Here is a 26,602-nt window from a genome sequence, read left to right on the forward strand (position 1 = left end):
GGGATCGTGGGCTCACCCCACTCCTCCTGCCCGCACGGTGCTCCAGCTGGGGAGCGGGGTCCAGGGCTTGCCCTGCTCCTCCCAGCGCTGCAGATGGGGTGCGGGGTTGGGAGCTTGTCCTGCTCCGCCTCTTCCCCCCCACCCCCAGTGTTCCTGCTGGGGAGCAGGGTTAGGGCACGGAGGCTTGCCCGCTCCCCGGCTGGAAGGCCAGGCGGGTGGAGCGGGGTAAGGCTCCCGACCCTGCTCCCCAGCTGGAGCGCTGGGCGGGCAGAGCGGGGCAAGCTCCCAACCCCGCTCCCCAGGAGGAGTGCCAGGCAAGCAGAGTGTGCAAGCCCCTGCACTTCGACCCCGCGCCTGGAGCCCTTGGCCAGCATTTCTGTGGCCCCCCATGAGGCCAGCTAGAGAGAGTGAGGGGAGGCGCCCCATTCCTCCTGCCTTTCCTTCCCCACTCCCATCATTGCCCACCCACCCCAAGTGTAGGGTCCTGACTACGCCCCTGATTTGTGCATCTTGGCAACAGCACTTCACCATGTAAAAGTGAATCCCTACCGTGTACAATTACTTGACCATGCATAACTGAAACCGTGCAAAGAAAATACCATGTAAATCAAGGCCTGACTGTAGTTGCATATTGCCTCAGCAGGAATGCCTCCCTGACGGACCAGTTAGTTCAGACCCTTTTTTCCAGATGGCATCAACCAGTTGTGGACTTGTTCGCGACAAGATTCAGCAGAAAAAGTGTCATCTTTTCTGTTCCAGAGCAAGTAGGGATAGTCTGTCTTTCTTGGGCGCTTTTCTTCTGCACTGAGGGAGGGCTTTGATGTATGCCATCCCTCCTTTTCCCTTGATACAAAATGTGGCAAGGAAGATAAATCTGGACAGAGCAAGGAATAATACTCATTGCCCTGGCTTGGCCACATCTGCAGTGGTTCACAGACCTTCAGCTGTCTGGCAAAGTCTGTCTCCAGATCTTCTGTGCAAGAAGGGGAGCAGGATTTTTCACCCAGACCTGCAGACCCTTCATCTGATGGCATGAGTGATCGGACTTCGACTCTGTCTGCACCTGAGCAGTCGTGTTCTTCGTCTGTGCAGGATATACTGGTTAAATCCAGGAAACAGTCCACTAGAATCTGACTGTCCAAAATGGCCTATGTTTCAGGCGTGGATGCAGAAGAAGCTTGATCCTATCTAATTCATTGATAAAGGTTTCTTTGGTTTCCATCTCCACATATCATATTCGAGTTGATGATCGATTGCTGTTTGTTCATGCTTCAGGAAAAGTTTGTCAAATGCATATCCTTCTGCTAAAAATTGCGTCCCTTCTTGGGACCTCGGTTTGGTCTTCACCACTTTGATGAAATACCTGTTTGAGCCCATAGCTAAAGTGCTCGTTGCATCATTTATTCCTGAAAACTGCTTTAATTATTGCCATTACATCAGCCAGTAGAGTGAGTGAATTGAATGCACTCATGGCTGATCCACCTTTTACTTAGTATCAGAAGGAAAAGGTTGTCTTTAGACGTGATCCTTAGTTTTTACATAAGGTGGTAGCTGATTTCCACATTTAAAACTTCTAGACTGTTCTTCTCATATGCCAAGAATAATATGAGGCATTACGGGTTCTTCCCAGACTATTTCACAGTGGATCAAGCTTCTGTATCTTTGAGTTATATGCTAGTGAGAGTTCCTGTGCCTGCTTCAATCAGATCACATTCTACTAGAGCTGTGGCTACTTCCTTTGCTTTTCAGAGGCTGGTGCCAGTTGCTGAGCTCTTCAGACCTGCAACCCATATTTGTACATACCTTCACCAAGCATTGTCCTGTGAATTTAGTTTCTAGAGCGCATGCTGGGTTTGGCAAGGCGATACTTCAGTCTTTATTCAACTAGGACTCTGTTCCCATCTCCAGGTTGGTATCAGCACTGCTTATCAATCTATCCTATAAGTTGGAATATGCGGAGCCACTCAAAGAAGAAATGAAGGTTACTTACCTGTCACTGGAGTTCTTTGAGATGGCTCTGCATATTCACAGTTCCCACCCTCTTTCAGAGTTCTTGTAATTATGTTCTCTGGCTGTATGGTAGAAGGAGCTAAGGAGCAAAGGGTGCTCTGTCCCATTTATAGCCTTGCCCTCAGTGCTTTGGGTCGCCAAGTGGAGGGGGAATGCGCGAGCACTCTAGCTGATATAGCAAAAAAAGGCTGCTGCCACAAGGTGGTAATTGGAAATATGCAGAGCCCTCTTGAACTCAGGTAAGTAACTGTCACTTTTTGCTTATAGCAGCCCAAATTCCATAAGGTATTGGTCTGCCCTATCGAACAGCATTGTACGGTTCTGTATTCTTTTCTCTGATTTCCAAATAAAAATTTGATTAGGTTGCATATCACTTTTATAATTAGCAGCATCCCAAATTCACCTTGAACTCTTGCGGTCAAGCTGTTTTGTTTTGTTTTGTTTTGCTTTTTTTTTCCATTTTGTGTATCATCACAAGTAATATGGGCTCTGCAGGCCAAGTTCTGCTCTCGGGTAGACATGTGCAATCCTGTGGTCTTCAGTGGATTTTCAAAGGTGTCTGGAAGAGAATGGGACTATGCAGATATAGCTGACGACATAATTTGCTCTTCAGGACTTCTGTTACTTGTGATGATGTGCAAGATAGAATAAACGCAACTTGATAAGAGTCCAGGATGAATTTGCAGCACTGGCAGTTTAAAAAAAATATATTTTATATGCAAGCTGGGCAAACTTGATTTGGAAAACTGAGACACACTCTCACAACACGATTTTTAAAAAGTCATTATTAGGATAGGGTGGCACTTTAAAAGACAGGAGTGTTGCAGACTGCACTAGCTGGAGCTTCTGAGGCTTCAGTGGTGATCCTGCTGTAAATGTAGCTCAGTCTAGAAGAGGCAAAAGTGTGCATAGTCCTAGCAAGGTTTACAGGAGGTTAACCTCCCACAACCTCTAGATGAGGTGAAGATGCTGAATGGCTTTTTTGATTACTACGGTCAGCTCAGAATTCAGAAACAACATTGGATTAGAAAAAAATTACAAACCAGTAGTGGGAATATTTTACAAATCCTGTCACTTCCTGAATATATTCACCCATTCTTTGGTTTTCAGGGCACTGATGTGTGTTTTACCTCAGATTTTGTCATAACTGTCATGTATGTGTATACTTTGCTTCATTAAACTATCATACACACTCCAACTGTGACCCATTTTCAGTAACTTTGTTTTTCTCTCAGCTCACTCTTCCAAGCAGGACTTTCCTTAAAAAATGTACACCCTTTTAGACCATCAGTTTGAACTTTGTTTGAATGAATCCTCCTTTCTAACATCTTCTATCAGCTTCTCTCTGCCCAGTGTTTAATGCACTGGGTCTATATTGTTTACTTCAACCTGGAGCTTGCATTGGAATTCTATATGCAAATGTGCACAATGTGCATCTGTCACCTAATTTCCTTAGCAGTTGGTTGTGGTAGTAAGCTTGGTAGCAAAGTCTGTTCTTGACATGCTACTTAACTGTCTTAAACTCATATGTATGATTAAAACTTCAATTTTTCTTTGATATTCCATGGTTTTTCAAAGAAAGTTTGGGGTCCAGCAGTGCATTATGTATTTCTACAATCAGCTCACAATGTAGCCTTTGGCTTTCCACTGTAGTTTAATGATGGAGTTGCAATGCAAGAGAGCAGAGGTTAAGATCCATTCTTACATAATAAACATAGTTTGTCAAGGTACTCTAATTTCATGTAAGTAGTCTCTCATTAAAAGGAATTGAATCAAAGAATAGTGCTGTTTGGAATATCATTGTTTTATTATTTTTTTTCTGTTTAGGAACAGCTTCTGAAGATGGTAAGAAAAATTAATCTTTTGTTAGAATAGCAAATACTTCATCTTCATGTTTTCATTTATACAAACTAAGTTCTAGAAGTAGAATTAGCTCATTTTGGTGGTTGGGCGGGTCATTCCATTTGGCTTACGCATCTGATATTTGGTTATTGAAGTTGTATTTTTGTTAATTCTTTTGCATTATGATTTTGGTTCTCAGGCGATCATTTGCAATAAAAATGTCATTGCTTAACATTTTACTATAAAATTCCAGGAGTATTATGTTTGTATCTTTTAAATTACAAACTAATTAGGAAAAACTCATCTGTTGATCAGATGTGCTCACACACTCAGGAAGCAGGTGCTATTATTAATTATCTATTTGAAACGTGGAAGAACATTTTAGAATGTATTGTTAAAACCCTTCTAAGCTAGCACCAGAGAATCAATCACTATGCTTGCCTCATAACATTCAAACAGATTTTGTTTTTTACTTTAATGGAAATTAAATCAGGCCTTTATTGATAATTCAGCATCAACCAAATTGGTGGCGCACTATATTCCTAAACTCTCTGGGCCAGATTCTGTACACAGTTACGTGCCCTGAAACCTCATTACAATTAGTGGGGAAAATAGTGCCAATGCATGGGGTGACTGAGGGTAGAGTTTGTCCCAATCAATTTAACCAGTAATGGTAATACATTGCTTTCTAGTAGCTAAGTGAATAACCTCCTTTATCCTGGCTCTCTTCCCATAGACTTTCTTCTGTGGACTGTTCCTTCTACTTGGATGAATAATATTAACTTGGCTGGTCTTGAAATCCTGCTGTGGAAAGCCTAAAGGGGCTGGAAACTAGATATAATGAGCCTGTGTGCCTAATTCTTCTGGGTCAAGGATTGACCCTATATGTCTGCAAAACTTTTTTATTGTTAAAGTTAACGCAGTCTTAAATTGAATTAATTGTTGCGCTAGAGCGTCACTTCTCAAGCAGTTTCCTCTTGCGACCTTCCAAAATTGTGTCCAACTCGCTGTTCTAAGTATTGTTTTTGTGTGGGGCTCTCATGTTGGTTTAGGACCTGTATGCAGAATTCTGGCTATTCACTTTTAAGAGTAATCTGCCTATTAACTGTCATTCATACTGCTGGAACCTTCCCTTCTTTGGTAATTTCATTGTATTGTCTAAACATTGAGGAGTAGAGATGTTGTCACACAAAAGATTATCTTATCGGTTGGCATTCTGGAGAGAGCTGAATTCTATTTGGGTTCTGCTGTAGACTTCCTGAGTAATTTCAGACAAATCCTTAAAATCTCTGTGTCTCAGTACTTCCTTTTGTAAAACAAGGGTAGTATTTCTCTACCTCACATGGATGTTGAGACTTATTCATTAGTCTTTGCAAAGTTCTTTGAGAACCTTGTATGGAAATTGCTATAAAGCATAAAGAATTACTTTTGTGTCCACATCCATAGGCATGAGTATAGTGGTATCCTGAGGTACAGAGAAGATTGCAGGTCTCTAAAAACCGGAGCAGTGCTGCTCAGAATTGTTGGCAAGAATCCTCAGTGGCCTGTTCAAAAGAGAGTCAGGGTTGGCTTTGTTACCTAGAGGATGAAAAAGGAAAGTTAGTAAAATTACAGCCTTCAAGTAGTAATGAGTAGAGTATGATATTTGTTACATTATGTACTTCTCTCCTCCTAAATTATAAAATATTTTCCTTGACTCTTACTTCATAAGCTTTACATTTAAAAATATAAAATCAGTGTATTTCTGGAGAAAACTAGAGTTATCTAATTTGGTGTTGATGAAGATGAGCTAGTTTTAATTTTAAAAATTGATAGTGTATAAATTCTTTATTGAAGTACTTACAGTCAGAAAGAAAAGTGTTTGTGTTTCTTAACTTGCAGTTAAATCTATCGCGGTATTTAATTTTCTACTATGAGTTGGTTTTTTTCAAGTGAGGTTTGGATGATTGAGTTTTCCAGTATGTAAATCTTCAGTTTTCAACTATAGTAACGTAATAAAACATTCATTAACACTATGACATCTCTATTCGTGACGAAGACTATTTTCTTAATGTCATTTTTACTTTATAGGTCGTATACGAACAAAGCTTTCAACACCGTCTGTTGGAATTGGAAATTCAAAGACAGATTCTAGAGGACGTAGTCGAACGAAAGTGGTCTCTCAATCTCAGCGTATGTATTTATCAGTAATACTTGATAAAAAGATAGGCCATATGCTTAGCATACATTCATTGACCAATGGCAATGGTCAAAGCTAATATAAAAAACATAAGCCGCATACTGAGTTGTTGTTCTGTGCCTTAGGTTCATCATCGCCAGACAAAAATGAAGGTATTTTTTTTTTTCGGTGCTTTGGGTCAGTAGTATTTGCATGCTTTTGAAATCTTTGATAATTTGTGTTGTCATATTTTTCGGAGAAAAATTAGGGCTAGTTCACCCCTTAAAATAGGTTGTATAACAGGTAATAGGTTGTATTACTACTTTGTAGTCTTAAAAAACCCCAACAAAATCTTCTGTACTAACTAGCTAGAATACTTAAAAATATAATATCAGAAGTTAGGTTAAGTGGGTGGTGTCTTTTTGTACTTATAGATGACCTGAAAATCCTAGTTCTTCGGTACCCAAATCCTCTTATTTTTTAGTTAATAGTAGTCTAAAAGTATAATTCAGTAATTGTGTTTTCCCCTCTACTTTTCACTATAAAGTAGACACTGCCATTGCCACCTGGGTGCACTCTAGTTTCCTACATATCGCCAGTATCTTTACTCCTCAACTTTCCTTTTGTTTTGCATTTAATTTTTCTTTTTAAATTCTTCACTGAGGGTTTTTCACTGGGACTTTTTTCTACCTCAGCGGCAATAGAAATAGTTTAATTTTGGAGCTAAAATTATTGGTGGTGGTTATTTAAAATATACAATGTTTTAAAAGTGATTTATGCTATCTAGGCTTTAAATGATTTTTAAAATTTTGAAATGACTGCATTCTTAAGGTTTGAAATTAACAATATGTATAGGCTTGGAAGGATTAGATATTTATCAGTAAACGTCTATTTCACTGTACACATATAAACCAATGAAAAAATATTTCCACTCATGATAATTAAAACTTACAGACAGACACCATAAGAAAAATGATGTTTGAGAATTTATTAGAGTTTGATTTAAGGATATTTACTTTGCATATTTTGACATGTGATGTTGACAGTTTGTTTTTTAACAGTTATAAACCTTTAACTTCTTCGAGAGATGGTCTCTGTTGTATTCCACCGAGGGTTTACGCATGCACACCATGCATCCAGAGCTAGAGAATTTGAAAATAGTGTCCACTGGTCCATGCGTGAGCCCTGGTTTGCCTCATGATTTCATCTGAGGTGATAAAAGGCGAGGCGGAGCAACCGCGTCTTCAGTTCCTTCTCATCACCGCCTGGTCCAGATTGGAACTTTCAGTGTCTTTGTCTTTGAAGCACTTTTAAAAACATGGTTGTACATAGTTTTAGAATTTTACAATTTATAGTTTTTTTAGCTGTTTTATCGTAGTTTATTGTAATGTTAGTGATTAGGATAGATAGTTGGGGGGGGGGGGGGGTTTCCCTACCCTCCCTCCCTGCTCTTCCCAGTACTCTCACATGGGTACAATGCCTAAGACTCTGAGCTTCAAATTCTGTGCCTCCTGCCCGTGTTCCTTCTCAGTCAGCAACAAACACCAGTGCTGCCTCTACTGCTTGGGAGAAGCCCACATTACATCACGGTGCAATATTTGCCAGTCTTTCCGCAGCTGTACCTGAAAGGGTTGGGGCCTTTGCCTCCAGAAGCACCTTATGAAAGTCTCCATGAGGACTCGCTTAGACCCCGGCCAGGGAAATCCACCCCACCCCACCCCACCCCAGTACATCGGTCTGAAACAGCTAGGTATGCATCTCTTGCTACTGTGTCCGGATCCAGCACTGGTGGTACCACCACTATGGACCTCACGCCGGGGACTAGTCTGGAGGTAAGGAAGCATTCCCATAAGCGTGGCGTTAAGTTTTCCTTGAAAACAAAGAAAGAAGATACTGCTTCCATGAGTTCGAGTCACAGAGAGGGAGCACACTCTAAAGTGCAAAAACACGAAAAGAAGTCCCACAAGCAAGGGGATCTGGTGGTCCCAGGTACCAAACTGTAGGTACCGTCAACATTGGCACCCCATAAAGTGTGGAACCCGTGCAGTCCAGGGAAGTCCACTACTCCACCACCACTTACCCCTAACATCAGGAAGATTGGGAAAAGCACCCGAGCCCCAGGTCATCTTCATTTTAGAGGAACCGAGATTGTCTCGCATGTTGTGATCCTCGACCTCTTGGGAGACTTTCTCCCCCTCATGACATGCCACCCCTCACCTCCTGCTCCAATGGTCTACATGCTTCTGCCGACTCTGATGGTACCACCGAAGGAACTGTAGTCCACCTTCTCATCTTCGGAAGAGTTGGATGATGGAAAGGGACCATCAATCCCCTTCAGCAGTACATGTATTCTAGAAGGCCATCTGGATCATGCAATACCACATGATGCAACCACCATGGACCCACTGGTTCCCCACGCAAGGGGATCTGCCTCAACTCCCTCCAGATTGAGCATACTGGCCTTATTGTGGGCAATGGTCCCAATACTTCCCTCTCAGAACTCACCTGGTCCGCAAGGGAGACTTCATCTGTCTCCCCATTAAAGGGGCCGTTGAGTAGAAGCTCAGATCCAATCCTGGAAGAGAAGCCCTTTAGCCCAGTTCCAACAGTGCCACTGGAACTCGGAGAGATTCCCTTCCTCTTCCCCAGACAAGGCAGTGACTTCAGCGTCCCCTTTGCCTTTAGCTAATTCCAGGGTCTCCTGCATGGAGTAGTGGGGGAGCTTCACATCCCCTTGGAGGAAATCCGGGATACACAGCATAAACTCCTGGATATCCTCCATTCATCTGCACCAACTAGTGTCGCACTGCCCATCAATGATGCCGTCCTTAAACCAGCTAGGATGGTATGGCACACAACGGCCACATGCACACCTACCTCCAAGGGAAAAGCAATGATATGTTCCAGCTAAGGGGTCTTAGTTTCTTTTCTCACACACAGCCCGAACCCACTTGTGGGTCAGGCAGCAACTGAACAATCCAGGCAACAACACGCACCTTCCACATCATCCATCAGAGAGGGCAAGCAATTGGACCTTTTGGGCCGTAAGGTCTTTTCCTTGGTCAGTCTCCAATTCAGGATTTTGAACTATCAGGTATTAGTAGCCAAATATGTTTTCCTTAATTATAGCAAACTGGAGGAATTTGCTGAAAACGTCCTCCGCAAGATTGGGCTTATTTCCAGGTGATCATAGAGGAAGGGAAGCTGGTGGCAAGAACAATGCTCCAATCAGTGGTGGATGTGGCAGATACTTCTTCCAGGACTATGGCTGCAAGCATAGTCATGCGGAGGGGATCGTGGCTCCACTCCTGTGTTTTTCCTCGGGAGGTATAGAACACTATAGAAGACTTCCCTTTTGATGAATCCCATCTTTTTAATCAAAAGACTGATGATTCCCTTCATACTCTCAAAGACTCCAAAACTACCCTATGTTCTCTGGGTATTTTTATGCCTGCTCCGAAGTGTAAGCTTCAGCACCTGCCACCCACACTATGCTACATAGCCTCCCAGTTTTTCCACCAGAGACCTTATGCACATCCACAGAAGAGACAAAGGACAGAGATCCCACCCTCCGGGACCACCTTCACAGGCTTCTTCCTTGCAGATGCAATCTCCAGCTAAAAGGTATTTCGAAGACATTCTTGACAGCTGTCAGCCATCTTGCCTACTGCCATGCAACCATCTTACCCCCTGAAGAGGCACACTCTTTCCAAGCTTGGAGTGCAATAACAACAGACACATGGGTGCTAAATATCATCCACCATGGCTGTATGATTGAATTCATCACGCTACCTTCTCCACAGCCCCCCGATCCCTCCTCAGGGTCTACCGGCATGACTGCATCCTCACCCAAGAAGTGAACTCCTTACTACAATGGGGAGGGATAGATGGTGTTTCCTTGGAATATCACGGGACCGGATTCTATTCAATTTACTTCCTGATACCCGAGAAGAAAGGCAGACGGAGACTAATTCTAGACCTCCAGCTTTTCAGTCGCTTCATTCGCAAGCCCAAGTTTCGTATGGTCACACTAGCAGCAATTTCCCATCACTAGAAAAAGGCATGTGGGATCTCAATATGCAACACGCTCTCACATAGACATCCATCCAGCCCACGGATGATTCCCCATTTTCACATCTGCTCCATTTCCAAAACAGGGTTCTCCCTTTCGGACTAACTACTGCTCCCAGTGTCGTCTTCAAGGTTTTTGCAGTCATGGTGGCCTACATCAGACGTCATGGAGTCCTGGTATTCCCATATCTCGACAACTGGCTCCTGGCTGCTCAGTCCAGACGCAAAGCCTAAGTTTCAACATCGGTGTTGCTCAGCCTTCTTTCGTCCCTCGGGATCAGTATCAGTGTTGAAAAATCAACCTTGGACCCCACACAACCCACAGGTTTTATAGGGGCCACCATCAACTCAGTCATAGCACAGGCCTACCTACCAAGGGACAGGTTCCATACACTGAGAGAACTCATAACTTCGGCTAACAATCCTTATGTCCATGCCAGGACTTGTTTGTTGCTCCTTGGCCACATGGCTTCTTGTACATATGTCACCACCTTCGCTCAACTCCATCTTCGCTGCCTCCAGATGTGGCTTCAGACGGTTTTCTCGCCCAGCCATCACGCCATGGAGCTCGTGCTGACAGTCCCTCCAGGGTACTCTCAGCCCTCCAGTGGTGGATGGACCCACGTCATGTCTGAATAGCGGTTCTCCTCCTTCCCGGACAAGACGATCATCACCGATGCATCCCTCATAGACTGGGGAGCACACATGGATGATCACATGACACAGGGAACATGGACTACTCAGGAATCCAGGATAAACATCAACATCCTGGAAGTCCGGGCTGTAAGGAAAGCATGTAAGAAAAGCCTTTCATCTGTTCCCGTCATGTTCTTATCCTGTCGGACAACACCACCACTGTTTTCCACATCAACAAACGGGGGCAAAGGTCAACCGTTCTGTGTGTAAAAGCAGTCAACCTCTGGAACTGGTGCATCAGCCACTTGTCTGCAGCTTCTCTCTCAGGGAAACAGAACGTGATTGCGGACTCAATTATCAGGCAGTTTGCAATCGACCACAAGTGGGAACTCCACGACTGCATAACTCACTACATGTTCAACTGATGGGGGATGCCGACCAGAGACCTCTTCACCTCTCACGTAAACAGCAAATGCAACATGTATTACTCTGGGGAGGTCTCAGACACCACTCTCAGAGCGATACTCTCATACTGTCCTGGTCAGACCAAAATAACTATGCCTCACCTCCTCTATTGCTCCTACCACAAGTATTCCACAAGATCAGACTAGACAGAGCATCAGTCATTCTGATAGCCCCCTGCAGGCCCAGACAATTCTAGTTTCCCAACCACCCGTCCATCAATTCCCATCCCCACCGTTCACGATCTGCTGGTGCACTACAACAGCTAGATCCCAATCCATAGGTGCTCCACCTCAGAGCATGGTATTTGGATGGGCATCGTCTCTAGAACAGGCTTGTTCCACAGACATGCAAAACATTCTCTCCAGCAGCAAAACATCCTCTCAGCCTCATCTCTCTAGGAGTCCACCTAGCTGCGATTAGTGCCTTCCACCCCCCCAATGGAAGGGCACTCAGTCTTTACACACCCATTAACTGTTAGGTTCTGGAAGGGCCTCATCAGAACCTTCCCTCCCATCAAACCCTTTGCTCCCCAGTGAGATCTTAACCTAGTTCTATTTGTAGTAACAAAACCACCCTTCGAACTGTTGGCATCGTGCTCTATGTTCCTCCTTTCAATGAAAAGTCGCCTTTCTTGTTGCTATCACTTCTGCGAGAAGGGTCGGTGAACTTGGGTCCAAGATGGTGGAATCCCCTTTTATGATTTTTATGAGTCTCCCTGTGCCTCCATCCCAAATTTCTACCAATGGTCACCTCCCAGTTTCACATTAATCCATTCACTTACCTGTTTTCTTCCCGAAGCCACGCACATTTGCAGAGGAACGATGACTCTACTCCCTAGACATCCGATGGGCCTTGGCCTTCTATCTACAGAGGACAAGCCTCATCAGGAAGTCTCCCAGACCGTTGGTGACAGTAGCAGAAAAACTCAAGATCAGACAGTCTCCACACAGAGAATCTCCAAGTGGATTTTGGGTTGCATTACACTTTGCTATCAACTCTCTGGCCTCCTTCTGCCCACTGGGATGCAGGATCATTCCACGTGAGCTCAGGCTTTGACCACAGCCTCCCTCTACGACATGCCGCTCCAGGGACATCTGTGGAGTGGCCATGTGGAGTTCAGTGCACACCTTTGCTACACACTATCCCTTGGTACAGGACTTGACAGCAGATGCCTTCTTCAGCATGGCAATCCTCTGCTCAACAGTTCCATCTCCATCCTTGCACCCTCCTCCAACTTAGGTACTCCTTATTAATCACCCTCAGTTGAGTACAATAGGGACCATCACTCGAAGAAGAAGAGGAGGTTACTTATCTGTAACTGGAGGTTCTTAGAGATGTGTGGTCCCTATCTGTATTCCACTTCCCACCCTCCTTCCCCTCTGCTATGGATCTGTTGGATTTGTGGTGGAAAAGGAAGTGGAGATGCTGTTGGTCCGCCTTCCCCTTTATCACCTCGGATGAAACCATGAGGTGAACCAGGGCACATGCGCAGACCAACGGATACTACTTTCAAATTCTCCAACTCCAGACACATGGTGCGCATGCAAAACCCTCAGTGGAATACGGATAGGGAACACACATCTCGAAGAACCTTCAGTTACAGGTAAGTAACCATCTCTTTTTGAATCACAGCATCTGTTGTAGTTAAATTGTTGTCTGACCCCTCATTGTCTGACACCCCCCATAATTTCCCACAACTGTAAACATTTAAAATTGATAAAAATAAAAAATGCTTGAAACCCATAATTATGCTCAACCATGAAAACATAAATTGATAAAAATAATGCTTAAAAATAAACAGTGATGATATTCATGAAAATTATAAAAAAAAAAAAAAATCAGATTCTTCCAAACCTAAATATATGTGGTCATTAAATGTGGGTTTTTGGCTTTTTTTTTGTTTGTTTGTTTTTGTTTGTTTTAACATTATCAGTTTTGATTTTAAAAAAATGTTATCCCATTCCATCAGTATACATTTTTGTACAAAACATTTTTTTTTAATTAACAATTTGGGGCCTGATTTTCAAACATGCACCTGCACTTATATAAGGCTAATTACTGTGCAGTTACCAGGACAGCACAAACAAATACTGTCAGGTACAAGTAATCAGTATGTAAACATTTTGTTTGTAAAGTTGGCAAGTTTATTATTAAACCGAAGAGACACATGACACCCCCAATATAATTTTAACCACTTTTCAGAGTAGAATGATGCTGTAAAGTGCACAGAAAGTGTAGTAACTTAAAAAGGTCATTAGTCCATAATATACCCTTTTTTTAGATAGTCATGGAATAGCAGAAATTAAAAGTGAACAAATTCATTTGGTTATAAAATCTTCCTTACTATAAGTTTGCATTAATTTTTCAGTAACAATTTCCTGAAGGCCTTTTTATTTTCAAAGGGACGCTGGTCAAACTTGGCCCAGAATTTGCAGGTTCTGTGAAAACAAGCTTTTACAAAATCTAAAGACCAACAGACATATGCATTATACCCATAAAAGAGCTTTATTAATCAAGAAATTTTGATGGGAAATTACTCAAAATAAATGGCAAAAAAGGGTTATGCCTAAATCATTGATGGATATTCAGTTTCTGCAGAGGTGGTCAGTGTTAAGAGGTTTGTATTCTAATTCAGTTTTAGCTAATTAATTCTTCACATTCAATAAAATGTAAACTTAAGCTTTTAAATTGTATTTTACTGGTAATTGTGGTTGTTTGCAAAAGAACTCACTTTCTGTTTGGATCAGAGCCTGAAGGGATGAGTTGGGTAGAACTCCCTGATGTGCTACTGAAATAATTGGATGGCTTTACATATGGTAGTATGGAAAAATAAATCATTCCCTCCCCCCTTCCTAACTGGCAGCCCTCCTCCCACTCAGAGCTGAATCCTTCAGCAGAGCTCATTGCTTACAAATCTCAGGTGTGTGACAAATAAGAATTCCTAGACAATGTAAAAGAGGACTAATAGAACAAATAAACATAAGAACATAACTTAATAATGGCCATACTGGGTCAGACCAAAAGCCCATCCAGCCCAGTATCCTGTCTTCCAACAGAGGCCAATGCCAGGTGTCCCAGAGGGAATGAACAGAATAGGTGATCATCAAGTGATCCATCCCCTGTCGCCCATTCTCAGCTTCTGGCAGACAGAGGCTAGGGACACCATGCCTGCCCATCCTAGCTAATAGCCATTGATGGACCTATCCTCCATGAATTTATCTAGTTCTTTTTTGAACCCTGTTATAAGCTTGGCCTTCACAACATCCTCTGGCAAAGAGTTCCACAGGTTGACTGTGTGTTGTGTGAAGAAATACTTCCTTTTGTTTGTTTTAAACCTGCTGCCTATTAATTTAATTTGGTGACCCCTAATTCTTGTGTTATGAGAAGGAGTAAATAATACTTATTTACTTTCTCCACACCAGTCATGATTTTATAGACCTCTATCATATCCCCCCTTAGTTGTCTCTTTTCCAAGCTGGAAAATCCCAGTTTTATTAATCTCGTCTCATATGGAAGCTGTTCCAGACCCCTAATGATTTTTGTTGTCCTTCTCTGAACCTTTTCCCAACTCCAGTATAAATAAAAGTGGACAGGAGAGGGGCAACTGAAGCACAAGGGTGCCTGACGTTTTGTGGCATAATTTTTTTAAAATTCTAATTTAAATGAGAATTATTGACATGAAACTGTGAGTGAAAAGTTCCAGATTAGTCAGACCATTTTATAATGGGTTACATATTAGACTTAGATTCCCACCTCTTACAAATAATTGTAGTACAGCGTTCACCTTCTGTTGTCTTAGACCAAGTCTCCATATTTTAAAAAAAAAAGTCATTTTAAAACAATACATTATTGTCTCATCTGGCAGTATAAATTCTTTTGAAACTAAAACCATTGTGCTATAATTTAGGGATAGAGCTGTACTTCAAGTTTCAAGGGTATGTATTTAAAGACTAGGATATTTGACTGATACTCGCAAGGTTGGGTAGTTTTGTGGGGGAGGGGAAATACATAATTGTAACTAGGGATTTTGGAGGAACTTTCCTCCTACTCCCACCCTCAGAGCTATTTGTAAATAGACAGTCATATTAAATACATTTATACAGATCTGTATTGCAGTTAAGTCATGAATAGAAAAGTTGCTACTCTTGTTTTCAATTTGGTTCCGGCTAATTTATTAGGGTTTGCATGGTGTTACTATGTTTATCTCTATTAGAGAAAAAGAATAGATTTTCTGATTGAAAAAAAAATTATTTTGCTTTTCCCTCAGATGGATTATAATAAAGGAAATAATAGAAAGTTAGAATGACAAAATTTAGTTAGGTCTAAATATTTTGATTCATTTTATAATTATTATCTGAAAGTGTCTTGTCAGATTACAAATGTGTTCCAGTACCTGTGCTTCCCTTTTCGGAGCTGTTTTGATCACCTCACTCCCAGCCAAATTTTCCATCGTTGTTTTTGTCTTGAATAAGAAAATGTTTGTGGCCTTTCATGAAAATTGCTTTCTTCAGCTTTTAAATCTTTATTTTTTTGCAGTCTAATATTACCTGAAAATATTCTGGAAGTTGAGTTCATATTTAATTGAAAATAATGTAATTCTTTAGTATTATGCAGTTAGAAAGATGGAAACTTGTAATTTGCTTTTGCAGCTTTGCTTCATCTGATTTGTACACAAGCATCTGAACCTAGTTCTTTAGTTGTGGAAGCTACTAAAATGCATTGCTTTTCGCATAACCCTTTTGTGGCTTTTTTCTCCTGTGTGAACTGACTAAAGCTTTCTTGTTTCCATTTGCCATCCATTTTTAATCTGCTCTGCTCCCTCCCTCTTCATGGATTATAAACCTTTACCCTAATCCTGCCTTTTACACTTGTTCAGGATCACAGTCTGCTAACCCCATTGGTGGTAAGACTCTTAAAATTTGTGTGTGCATTGTTGTTTGATCATTTGTCTACATATCCCTAACATAGGACCCTATTCAGCAGAAATTCCAGCTCACTTTCCATGGTCCTACAACTATTTAATTTAATATAATTCTTAGAAGGAAAAACATTTCTTCTTTGTAATTGTGGAGTATCATCTTTGTAATTTTTTTCTTCCACTATCAAAATAGCACTGATTGTTTAGACCTGCAACTGCTCATGCTACTGTGTGTAAGGTGAACAGTTCAGCGAGTCCAGTGTACCCCACAGTAGCGGTCAACCAGATGTAACAAACATCTAGAAGTAGCAGAGTGATGTATATAACTTTATATTGATCAAGCACACTTTTTGCATTTAGTGAAGGGGAAGGGTAAAGGATTATCAGGTTTTGCAAGCTTCTTCAGGGAATCTGCTGGAAATTCTCTAGTACAGAGGACAGTTATTCTATATTCTGCCAGGTCTTTCTGAATTAATTGGGATGGGCTGAATGATATGCAGAAGGTCTGCATGAGCTCTTAATTCTCACAAAACTACATAAAACTAGTAGAAATGTCTGCTTTTCATCTCTGTAACAGAAACTAGGTTCATGACTTCCGTGCTGCACAATATTGCATGTCTCATTTTTGCTGAATAGGCCCATAGATAGAAAAGGGCATTTTGCTAAATAATCATTTTAAGTCTCAATTCAACCAACAAATCATATAGTCTATGCATGGCGCATTGTTTTCAGTTTCCCACCTCCCTCTGCGCGGGCCCCCTCCCCCCCCCCCCCCCCCCCCCACACACACATTTTTTCAGTCATTTCTTTTCTATCAAGCTTTAATGATCTTGTGGTCCGAAAATATGCCTGTGGACTTTTTATTGTTACAGCAGCTTTGCTTTTTGGTTGACACTGGTAGTTCTTGTAATGTAAGAGTACTATGAAACTTACTTAAGCTGATAGACATCTTACAGCGTTGCTATGCTTACACTGTTTCCTTCTTTTAAATGGGGCTAGGAAAATTATTATAGGCTTCATTTCACTGAGCTGATTTTGGTTAAAAATAGCTTTGCTTTTTAATTAAGATTTTTAGGTGAAATTGTTTTTATTCTGCATTTGGCAACAATGACATATAATTAAACTGATTATTGCTATAAAATACAGTTTTAATTAGAGTATCGGTAAGGGATATGAATGGACCATTTGTTAGGTATTAAAATGTAAGATATCCACAGCTGAAACTTCAAAGGATGAAGATAGTCTAGGTAAAAGTGACCAATTTCTTCCAATGGATGCAATATGCTAAAATCAAAGATCAAATTTCTAATAAATTGTATAATTTTTATGAATAAAATTTGCTAAGATACTTCAACAAAGAATTTTAACATCTTGATCAGGTGTGTTTTTTCATAATGTGTTCCAAAGGTTGAAAATTGTAGTTTTAAAAAAGCTTTCTTAATTGAATTTTTAGAATAACTTCCATGGAAGTCAGTGGGAGTCTTTCCATTGTCTACAGTCAGTGTTAGAGGATTGGGCTCCAAGAGAGTAGGATTTGAAGAAATACCAGGGCCTACTTCATCTTTTACATGTTTAGAAAATACGATAGTTATTTGTTGTGTTATGAAAATCAAGGTGATCAGTCCAGGGATGTTACAGAACAAAATTATCTATTTGGTTTAACGACTGGTGGTTCACAAATTGCAATATGTGACCAACAGTCCCATATAATTTTAAAAATGAACACACAGTTGTTGTTCTACTATATATTCCCTATGGGTGCCCCACCATAGGATGTGCATATGCCTGTGCGCTCTCAATCGAAGACTGTGAAGTGTCCGTGGGCATACGCAGAGAGGTGCCTTGTGCTTTGAACAGGGAACATAAGGAGTTGCAAGCCTGCCATCACAAAGTTCCTTTTCAACCACTTGCGGCTCGAAAGAGTCTGATGTATTCAGCTTCCCACCTTCACTTTGTGAATTCTTTACTTCATTTATTTGTTTTAGTAATTTCTTTTAGTTTATCTATTTTCATTGTTACCTTTATTTTGCATAGCAACTGTTATGTTGGTTGGGGGCAGGAGAATTTCTTCCCTTCTTCTTTGATCTTTTGTTCTGTGTTGGAACCAGGGGTTGAGACTTGCCACAAGCACTTTCCCCATATTGATGGACACTCCAGCTGCCTGCGGTGTTTGGGGGGACTCTCACAAGTTACAACCCTTCTAAATGCAAGGTCTGTCTGGATTTCAAAGGCAGATCCAAGAGAACAGGAAGACTAGACTAAGACTAGATTTAAGCTCCTGTTAATAGAGCTTGCCCTAGCTCTGGAGGTGTATGCTTCTCCCCCTCCAAGTCCCAGTACATTAGGTTCTATGTTGCAGACTGCCTCAATCACAGTTGTTGACTTGTTTACAGCCCTGGACGATAAAACCACGTACAGGAGGAGCAAGAGTCTCAGGCTGAGATCTCACCTTCATCTCTGAAGTCCTCTTCATCTCCAGATGAGGTGCTATTGCCACCACTGCTCTCCTATGCTGATGATTTTAGCTTTCCAGGATCTCATGAAAAGGCTAGTGGATTCACTTCAAATCCCACTAGAGGAAGTCCAAGAGTTGGTGGACAGAGGTCCAGGCAGCAATGTCCAGACCATTAAACACTATTCCCATCTTTGGGACTCCGCATCAACCACAAAAAATACGCACTATCTGCAGTACAGAGAGGAGACTTTATAGGAGTTACTCTGGACTTCACAACAGCAAGAGCCTACCTACTGAGGAGAGATTCTTCACCCTATCCAACCAAAGCTCAACATTGCAGTGCAGCCCACAAACAGTGAGAATTTGTCTGTAGGTCTTAGGCCACATGTCAGCCTCCAGATATGTGACACCCCATGTGAGGATGCACCTCAGGTTGCTTCTATACGTGGATAAGGACAGTGTATATTCCAAACTGACATAGCCTTTCCTAAGATATCACAGTGCCTTCGAAGGTTTTGGACTGTCTTACATGATGGAAGGACACATGGAAGGTCTGTATTGGAACCCCATTCTTGTATCCAGCACCTTTGAAGACCCTCACAATAGACGCATCTCTGGGATGGGAGCTCATCTACAGGGAGACTTAGCACAGAAATCAGTGCTCCAAACCAGTGTCTGGAGTTAAAAACAGATTGATATGCTTGCCAACACTTCTCTCACACCATACAAAGTCACTCAGAGTAATGCTGAACAATAGGGTAGCGATGTATTAAGTCAATTGCCAGGGCAGAGCAAGACCCTAGTCCTTATGTGCATAGTTATTAAGGCTGGAAATCTGGTCTCTCTGTCATCAGATAGAAATATCGGCAGCCTGTTTACCAGGTCTCCACAATACAATCGCAGACAACTTGAGCAGGCACTTCTGGCGAGATCATGAATGGGAATTCAAGGACTCTGTCTTCCACAGGATCTGCCAGACCTGAGGTATACTGGGGTAGACCTCTTTGCTACCCTGAACAAAATGAAATGTTTCCTGTTCTACTGCAATGGAAGTTACAGCTATGACTCTCTGGGGAATGCCCTGATAACAACATGGCCTTGTACCCTTCTTTGTGCTTACCTACCTATACCATTAATCCTCAAGACTCTTCTCAAGCTGCACTGAGAAGGAGCATGAGCTAGCCTCGTATCACCTGCTTGGCTGAGACAGGTGTGGTACTCAAACCTCATCCACCTCTTGGGGAAGGTAACACCCCTCAGATTTCCTATTACAAAAGACCTATTGGCACAGGTATTCATCGATCCCATCCCCTTCTCTCTGAATCTGAGAACCTGGCTGCTCAGTGACTCTCAAGCATGGAATTGACCTTTTTGGCTAGAGTTCAGTCAGTTTTCTTATCTAGTAGAAAGCCTAGTACTCATAAAACTTGCTTGCAAAGGTGCAAGCACTTCCAATCATTGTGCTCCCTCACATCTTCTAAAGGCTAGGAAGTTCTGCTTTTTAACATCCTAGGCTACCTATTTGAATTAGACACATAAGGTTTCTCAGTGAGCTCTATCAGAGTACATCTGTCACCATCACAGCCTTCCACTCATCTATCCGGGGCTTCTCAGTCTTTGCCACACCCTACAGCAATCAGATTTCTTCAGGGCATATACAACTTGCTTCTGCCATTCGACAGCTGGTTCCCCACTGGGACTTCAACTGATTTTGAATGCCCTAAAAAAAATCCCCCTTCAAACCAATGGCAACCTGCTCTCTCTCCCCAAAATTTTGTACTTAATTGCCTTCACCTCAGCAAGGTGAATGGGGGAGTGGGAAGATCTCATGGTGGACCCAGCATGTACCACCTTCTACAAAGGCAAGATTATATTACATCCCTATCCTTGCTTCCTCCCAGATGTTATATTCCTCCCTTGGAATATGAGATTAACCAGGAAATTCACCTACCAGTTTTCTGCCCAAACCTTGTGCCGCCAGAGAATAAACCTTTGTCCACTGAATGTCAGGAGGGCCCTTGCTTTCTATCTAAACCATTCTTGGCATCTCCCAGACTATTTGTATCAATTGCAGATAGGATGAAGGGTCAACCGATTTCCACACAAACTAAGTGGGTTTTGAATGCATCTAGACCTGCTCTGAAAATGCTGGTGTTCACAGAGTAACAGCACATTCCATTAGTGCTCAGTCCAGATCTGTAACTTCACTGAAGGATGTTGCCAGAGCAGAAATCTGCAGGACTTCTATTTGGTCTTCTGTGCATGCCTTTGCCAAACATTGCTTCATTTTATCTGCTTCCCGAGATAACTCATTTGGTGATGTGGTTTTTGTGTGTGTCCTGGACTTACCTCCTCACTGAGCTTCTGCTTGGGTGTCTCCTACAACGGAGCACCCATAGGGACATATACTCGAAGAAGAAGGAAAGGTTACTTCCTTACAGTAACTTGAGTTCTTTGGGATGTTTTGTCCTTAAATGTGCTCCACCTCCCGCCCTCATTCCCCTCTGGTGTGGAATTCAGCTTCGCTGTCAAGAAGGAACTGAGTGGTGGCGGGCTGACATCTCTCAAGATGCACTCATTCAGAGCAGGAGGAACTGCTTTGTACAGGCATGGGCTCACAGACACTACGTTGCAGTCTCCAATCGAGGATGCATGGGCTTGCATACATCCTATGGTGGAGAACCCATAGGGACAAAACCTCTTGAACTCAACTTGCTGTAAGGTAAGTAACCTCTCCATCTTCACATTCGGGAATATTGGATGCTTTTGTAAATACTAGTGAAAGGAATAATATTTTTGGTGTGCGGTTACAATTGCTTGCTATGGTGCTCATATAGTCCTAAATACCATGATAAGAGTTTTCAGACTTGCAGGGATATTTTTATACCTATACCTTGTGAGAGGTGCTTTATTTTTAAAACTAGATGTAGATCTTACAGATTTTTCTCAAATTTTACATTTTATCTTGTACGTTCTTCCAAACTATTTTTTTCAAACCATTTCAGTCAAACATGTTGTTTTTCTGTCTTTTTATCCTCGCTATTTATCTGAAGTTATTTATTTTTACTTATTTTGCCTTCAGCTGGTAGTCGATCTGGATCTCCTGGAAGAGTTTTGACTACAACTGCACTTTCAACTATGAACACAGGGGTTCAGAGAGTATTAGTCAATCCAGCAACAGCACAAAAACGGAGCAAGATCCCACGAAGCCAAGGATGCAGTAGAGAAGCAAGTCCTTCTAGATTGTCAGTAGGTAAGAACTATCAAGTAACCTTTTTAGGTTTCTTTACAGATGGTGTTACTTTATGCATTTGGTGCCTAGTTACAGATGGTGGGTCTGGAAAACATATAATTGAAACTCTAAAATCTGACTGGGGACCCGCAAAGCCAACTCCCAAGGGAGGCCTATGATTTGCAACAGTTTCAAATTTAAGATGGGACTATGAAGTTTGCTGTTCTCTGAATGCACTGATCTATGCTCCATGCTTACTCTTAAGCAAAGAAAAGGAAGTGTGGAAGGAGCAAGTGAATAGGAGCCCCTATAAAAATCCAACGTTGTTGGGAACCCTCAAAATCTTTATGGCAGCCTGGAAACACTGAAAACTGGGAAGAAGACATCAAGACAATTAGCGTCCTTGAAATACTTGTTTTATTGTGTGTGTGTAGTGTAGTGTAGTGTAGTGTAAAAATGAATGTATTATGCTTCATATTTCCCCCAAGTACAGCCTCATGGTATAACTCAATTATCTATACTCTCTCTTGAAATATGTCAATAAATAAAACTGAGGTTACTGCTATCCGTAAGCTGGTTTTCTATAGTATTTTTATTTAGTTTTACCTTACCTTTACCTTAAACTGAATTATTTCCCCCCTTTTTAAATAGATTGTTGTACTGTACACTAGTGTAGCAAAAGCAACATTTATTTCCACATTAAAAAAGAAAGATTAGCTGGAACTAAACTGAGTAAGTTATTGAATGAACTACTCTGTTTGTATGCTCTTCACAGGCTGTACTGATTAATGTTTCAACTATAATCTGAAAAAAGTTACCATCCTTTTCAAGCATTTTTTCAACTTTCTTTAGAGAGGTTCCAAATTCACGTTAGTTTATGTTGTGGCGAAGATACTTTCATCTGAACTGGCAGCATTTAGTGCAATTCGTCAAATTCATAAAATGTCAGAAAGAAGATAATACTGTAATGCTACATGAATAGAGGCAACGTCTGTTCTTAGAAATACATAATTGATCTGATTTATTGCACAAACAAAATTACATTAAAACTACAACTTTTCTTGTGTCTTCTCCCTTTCTGTGCTGCTGTTTGTCTGTACACTGAATCATACTAGCACGAGGCAGCCGCATTCCTCGACCTAGTGTGAGTCAGGGGTGCAGTCGGGAGGCCAGCCGTGAAAGTAGCAGGGACACAAGCCCTGTCCGCTCTTTTCCACCCCTTGGTAAGTACTTGGAGACCTTCGTTGTGCCTATTTATGCCTTTCATTATCTGCATCTAATGAACCCATGCCTTCTTCATTTAGCTTATAGTAGGTAACCATTATTTTCTTTGCACTCATTTGCCATTTACTTTGCTGGAGTATTGATCAACGTGTGAATGAAATGCACGTTAAAAAAGTAAATGCCACACTGGTATTAGTCTTATCCTTTACACCAAGAACCTGGGAAGATAACCTCACCACACAGTTCCTAGATTGAGGCTTTAAAAAGGGCAGTTCTGCTCAGAAAAGTGACTGTAAAAATGGCGTTGTAAGATTACATGTTTTTGTCTTGATTTCAATATGAAATGCATATAAATAAAAAACTAACTGTGATTAGGTTTGCTTGAGCTCAAAACCTGGGTTTTTCTTCCTGCTCCCTGGATCAGATAGATCGGATTGATAACTGGTTTTATATTGCAGGAATAATAGGAATTATAGTGCAGTTACTAAACAATTCTATTGATAGAAAAGAAAAAATATTGCTATATTGTCACGCTAGTGAGAGTGTAAATAGAAGTAAAAAAACAAATTTTAATTCTATTTTTGTCACTGAAGTAAGTCAGTATGAATCTCAGTGCAGATTAGTAGCAGATCCATTGAGTTAGAAGATGCCAGTTTCATGCAGTCATTTTTCAAAGCAGACTTGCACTGTAAGAATAGTCTACATTTTTTTGGAAATAAATGGAAGCAAATAGTAAGGGCCCTTGTCAGAGTGGGTGAACCTAAATCCAGTTTTGAAACCTACTTTCAGTGTCTCAAAAACAGGATAACACACAATTAACATAGGTCGCTATATGGGGGAGAGGAGGTTGGCAACTTCTTTACATTTCAGATTTGCACAACCACAGATACTTCAGACTTCTTTCCTAGAGCTACTGTCAATAATGACACAGCTTTCACATGCAATACTGCAATTTACTGGCCTGACACTTAAAATATTTGCAAGTATCAAACTGACAAGTATTTACAAAACTCAAACGGAAGTACAGGAACCACATAGTTGGCTTTAAAAAAATCAGTAGCTTCTAATCATAAATCATTTTATCTGGTTGAAAGTTGCCTATGATTTAGGTAGCAAACTTGTCTTGAAAAGATAATTTTAGTTGGTTTGGGGCTCCTTCTGTAAGGTAGAAAATGTATCACTTGAAGGTTCTATTTGAAATTTACCTACTTTGTATGAATTTATAATAGATTTTTAGTGCCTTTTTTATTTCTTCCCAGTTCAGTATAGTCTACAGCAAAGATACCTTGCTTCCAACTCCTCATCTCACCCCCAAATATTAAGATATTTACTCTATTTTCAACCTCAAAGTGAGGCACCACAGTATATTCCTAATTAGCATCTGAAAGTCTGATCCTTATTTGGGGCTGTTAAGGCAGTTTGCACCTTTCAGCCTTATTTTTACTGGCAAAGAGTTGGGTAAATAAATGGAAGCTGTCTTAGTATCTAATGCTAATTTAACCAGATGCTATTTAATCAGGAAACCTAATGAAAGAGCACGTTATATAAGATCCACTAGTCAGCTCTTATAGGTTCTGTGGTGTACTACGTATTTGTTTTCAAAAAGCAGTGTGTTTTCAGATACTTCTGTGCTTCTTTTGCTACTCTGCAGCTTGAATTTGAACAGTTTAATTGCTTGCATGTTGTATATGATTGACGTGTTATGCCAACCCAAATGCTCCATATTTTTAAAACACCATTATTAAAATAACTTCATAATGTTGTTGTTAGACATTGGGTTACTGGGACAGCTGTTACTTGAAATGTTATTTTTGTTGTTGTTAATGAAGTTTTTAACCTCTGTGTTCAGATGCCAAATACCACGAGTAGGTTGTATCTGTTGCTTGTATCAAGAATGTAAAATAACCCCTATGGAAATCAAGATTTAGTAAAAATGTATGTTCCTGAAAAAAATATCACAGGACTTCTTACCTTTCTATTTCCTGATTTCTTTGTTTTCAAATTTCCCTAGTGATTAGTTAAGCCAGTTTGTCCTATTCCATATAATTAGTCTATTGTCAAATTTATTTCTTTAAATAATTCTGCAGACCATACTCTCTTGAATTTTCCACTGATTCCAATGGAATGTAGACTAAGTAAATCAGCTGTCTCAGTTGTTAGTTTTCTTTTATATAATGTATGTGACAATTTTACATATAACCCTTTTACAACTGTAGACTGTTGTTAATGGCTCCCAAAAAAGAATATTTTGTTTGCATAATGTCCCAAGTTTATGCCATTTCTATGTGTGGTGTATAAACCTTTTTGTAATCCCACATCACAGGGATTACAGATGCTGATATCAAAGAAGTGGCGGGAGGGCACCTATTTTAATTCACTGCTCTGAGAAACAAGTGATTTATATGCAACTGAATATTGATTTATGATATACAGTTAATTTTAAAGATTTATATTTTTTAAGCTTACTTTCTAACTTCCTTTGACCAGAAAGTACATTATTTCTTAGTCCTTTTCAACATTTTTCATTATAACAAATCTTTAAAAATTTGGTAGAATAATAACCAAATTAAATAATTAGAGATGGTCTATTATAATATCAGGAGCACAAAGAGCACTCTTGAAGAAGAGATTGTGGAATAAAGTCAACTTTACCTGTTATAATATGTTATAGCCATGTATTAGCATATTTTGGCTTGCTTGTTTTATATAATTGTGGGGCGAGAGGTTGTTTTAAATAGTATTCCTAGTGATATTATGAGCTCTTAATTCATATCTTGAGTGGAAGAACTGAATTTTCAGTGGAAGATTATAGAGAAATTGGTCCCACTATTGCATGTGTTCAAAGCCCTGCAGATAGCATGTGTCGCTGCCATTGATTTTGTGTTGTCTTTTATACTGCTGAGTGTCTAGTCGAGTATGCTGGCGCATGATTGCCAAAGAACCAAGCATCCAATAATATAGTTAGTGGGGGAGAAAAAAACATACTTCATAGTTAAATAACGTAAGCATATTTATATTGATGCAAAATATATTCAACATTGCTTAGTGGATTACAAAAATTACAATGAAAAAATGTCATCTATTGCATACTAAGTGGGCTTGTCTTCACTGTAAAGTCAACTCAGGTTATAAGTGGAATGTTACCAGTAACTCGAGTCCTGTCCATTATTTAAATCAGCAAGCAGGAAATCTTGATTTAATAACTAATTTCAATCTTGTTTTGCATTTGTACTTCAGTTATTTTCTTAAAGACAGGTTCATTCTCATTGGTTTGTATAACCATTAAAACATGCTGATTTGCAACCAAATATAGCCTTTACAGTAAATTTGGCCATACTTCTTACTAATCAGGAGGATGTACAAGATCTATACACATGTATTTAATCAGTTATATAGTTTATCATACATTTGTTCAGATTCTTAATTTTTACAATTAGAAAATGGTGAATGATACAATTCTTTTCTAGTAGATTACCATTTTTTACTCAGGGTTGGTGTCAAGATATATTTGGATGGAAATGTGAATTAAATTTAAATAGTATAAAACCAGCATTTTTAAATTGTTAGTTAAATAAAACGACCTTAAATATG

At 40.5% G+C, this 26,602-nt stretch overlaps 1 protein-coding gene across 32 annotated transcripts in view; it reads left to right on the top strand.

Moving 5' to 3' along the window:
• Positions 1–26,602, top strand: part of CLASP2 (cytoplasmic linker associated protein 2) — a 288,662-nt gene that overhangs the window by 191,225 nt on the left and 70,835 nt on the right. For 18 of the 32 annotated variants that reach the window (XM_065398871.1, XM_065398877.1, XM_065398874.1 and 15 more), the window contains 4 exons: positions 3,838–3,855; positions 5,923–6,024; positions 21,638–21,808; positions 22,903–23,010. In XM_065398871.1, the coding sequence (XP_065254943.1) occupies positions 3,838–3,855; positions 5,923–6,024; positions 21,638–21,808; positions 22,903–23,010 (399 nt within the window). Of the gene's footprint in view, positions 1–3,837; positions 3,856–5,922; positions 6,025–6,156; positions 6,184–16,058; positions 16,086–21,637; positions 21,809–22,902; positions 23,011–26,602 lie in introns of all 32 variants that reach the window. The other 14 variants (XM_065398878.1, XM_065398876.1, XM_065398867.1 and 11 more) reach the window with 3 other exon arrangements.

The sequence above is a fragment of the Emys orbicularis genome, chromosome 2 (assembly GCF_028017835.1).
Source record: "Emys orbicularis isolate rEmyOrb1 chromosome 2, rEmyOrb1.hap1, whole genome shotgun sequence".
Taxonomy (NCBI): Eukaryota; Metazoa; Chordata; order Testudines; family Emydidae; genus Emys; species Emys orbicularis.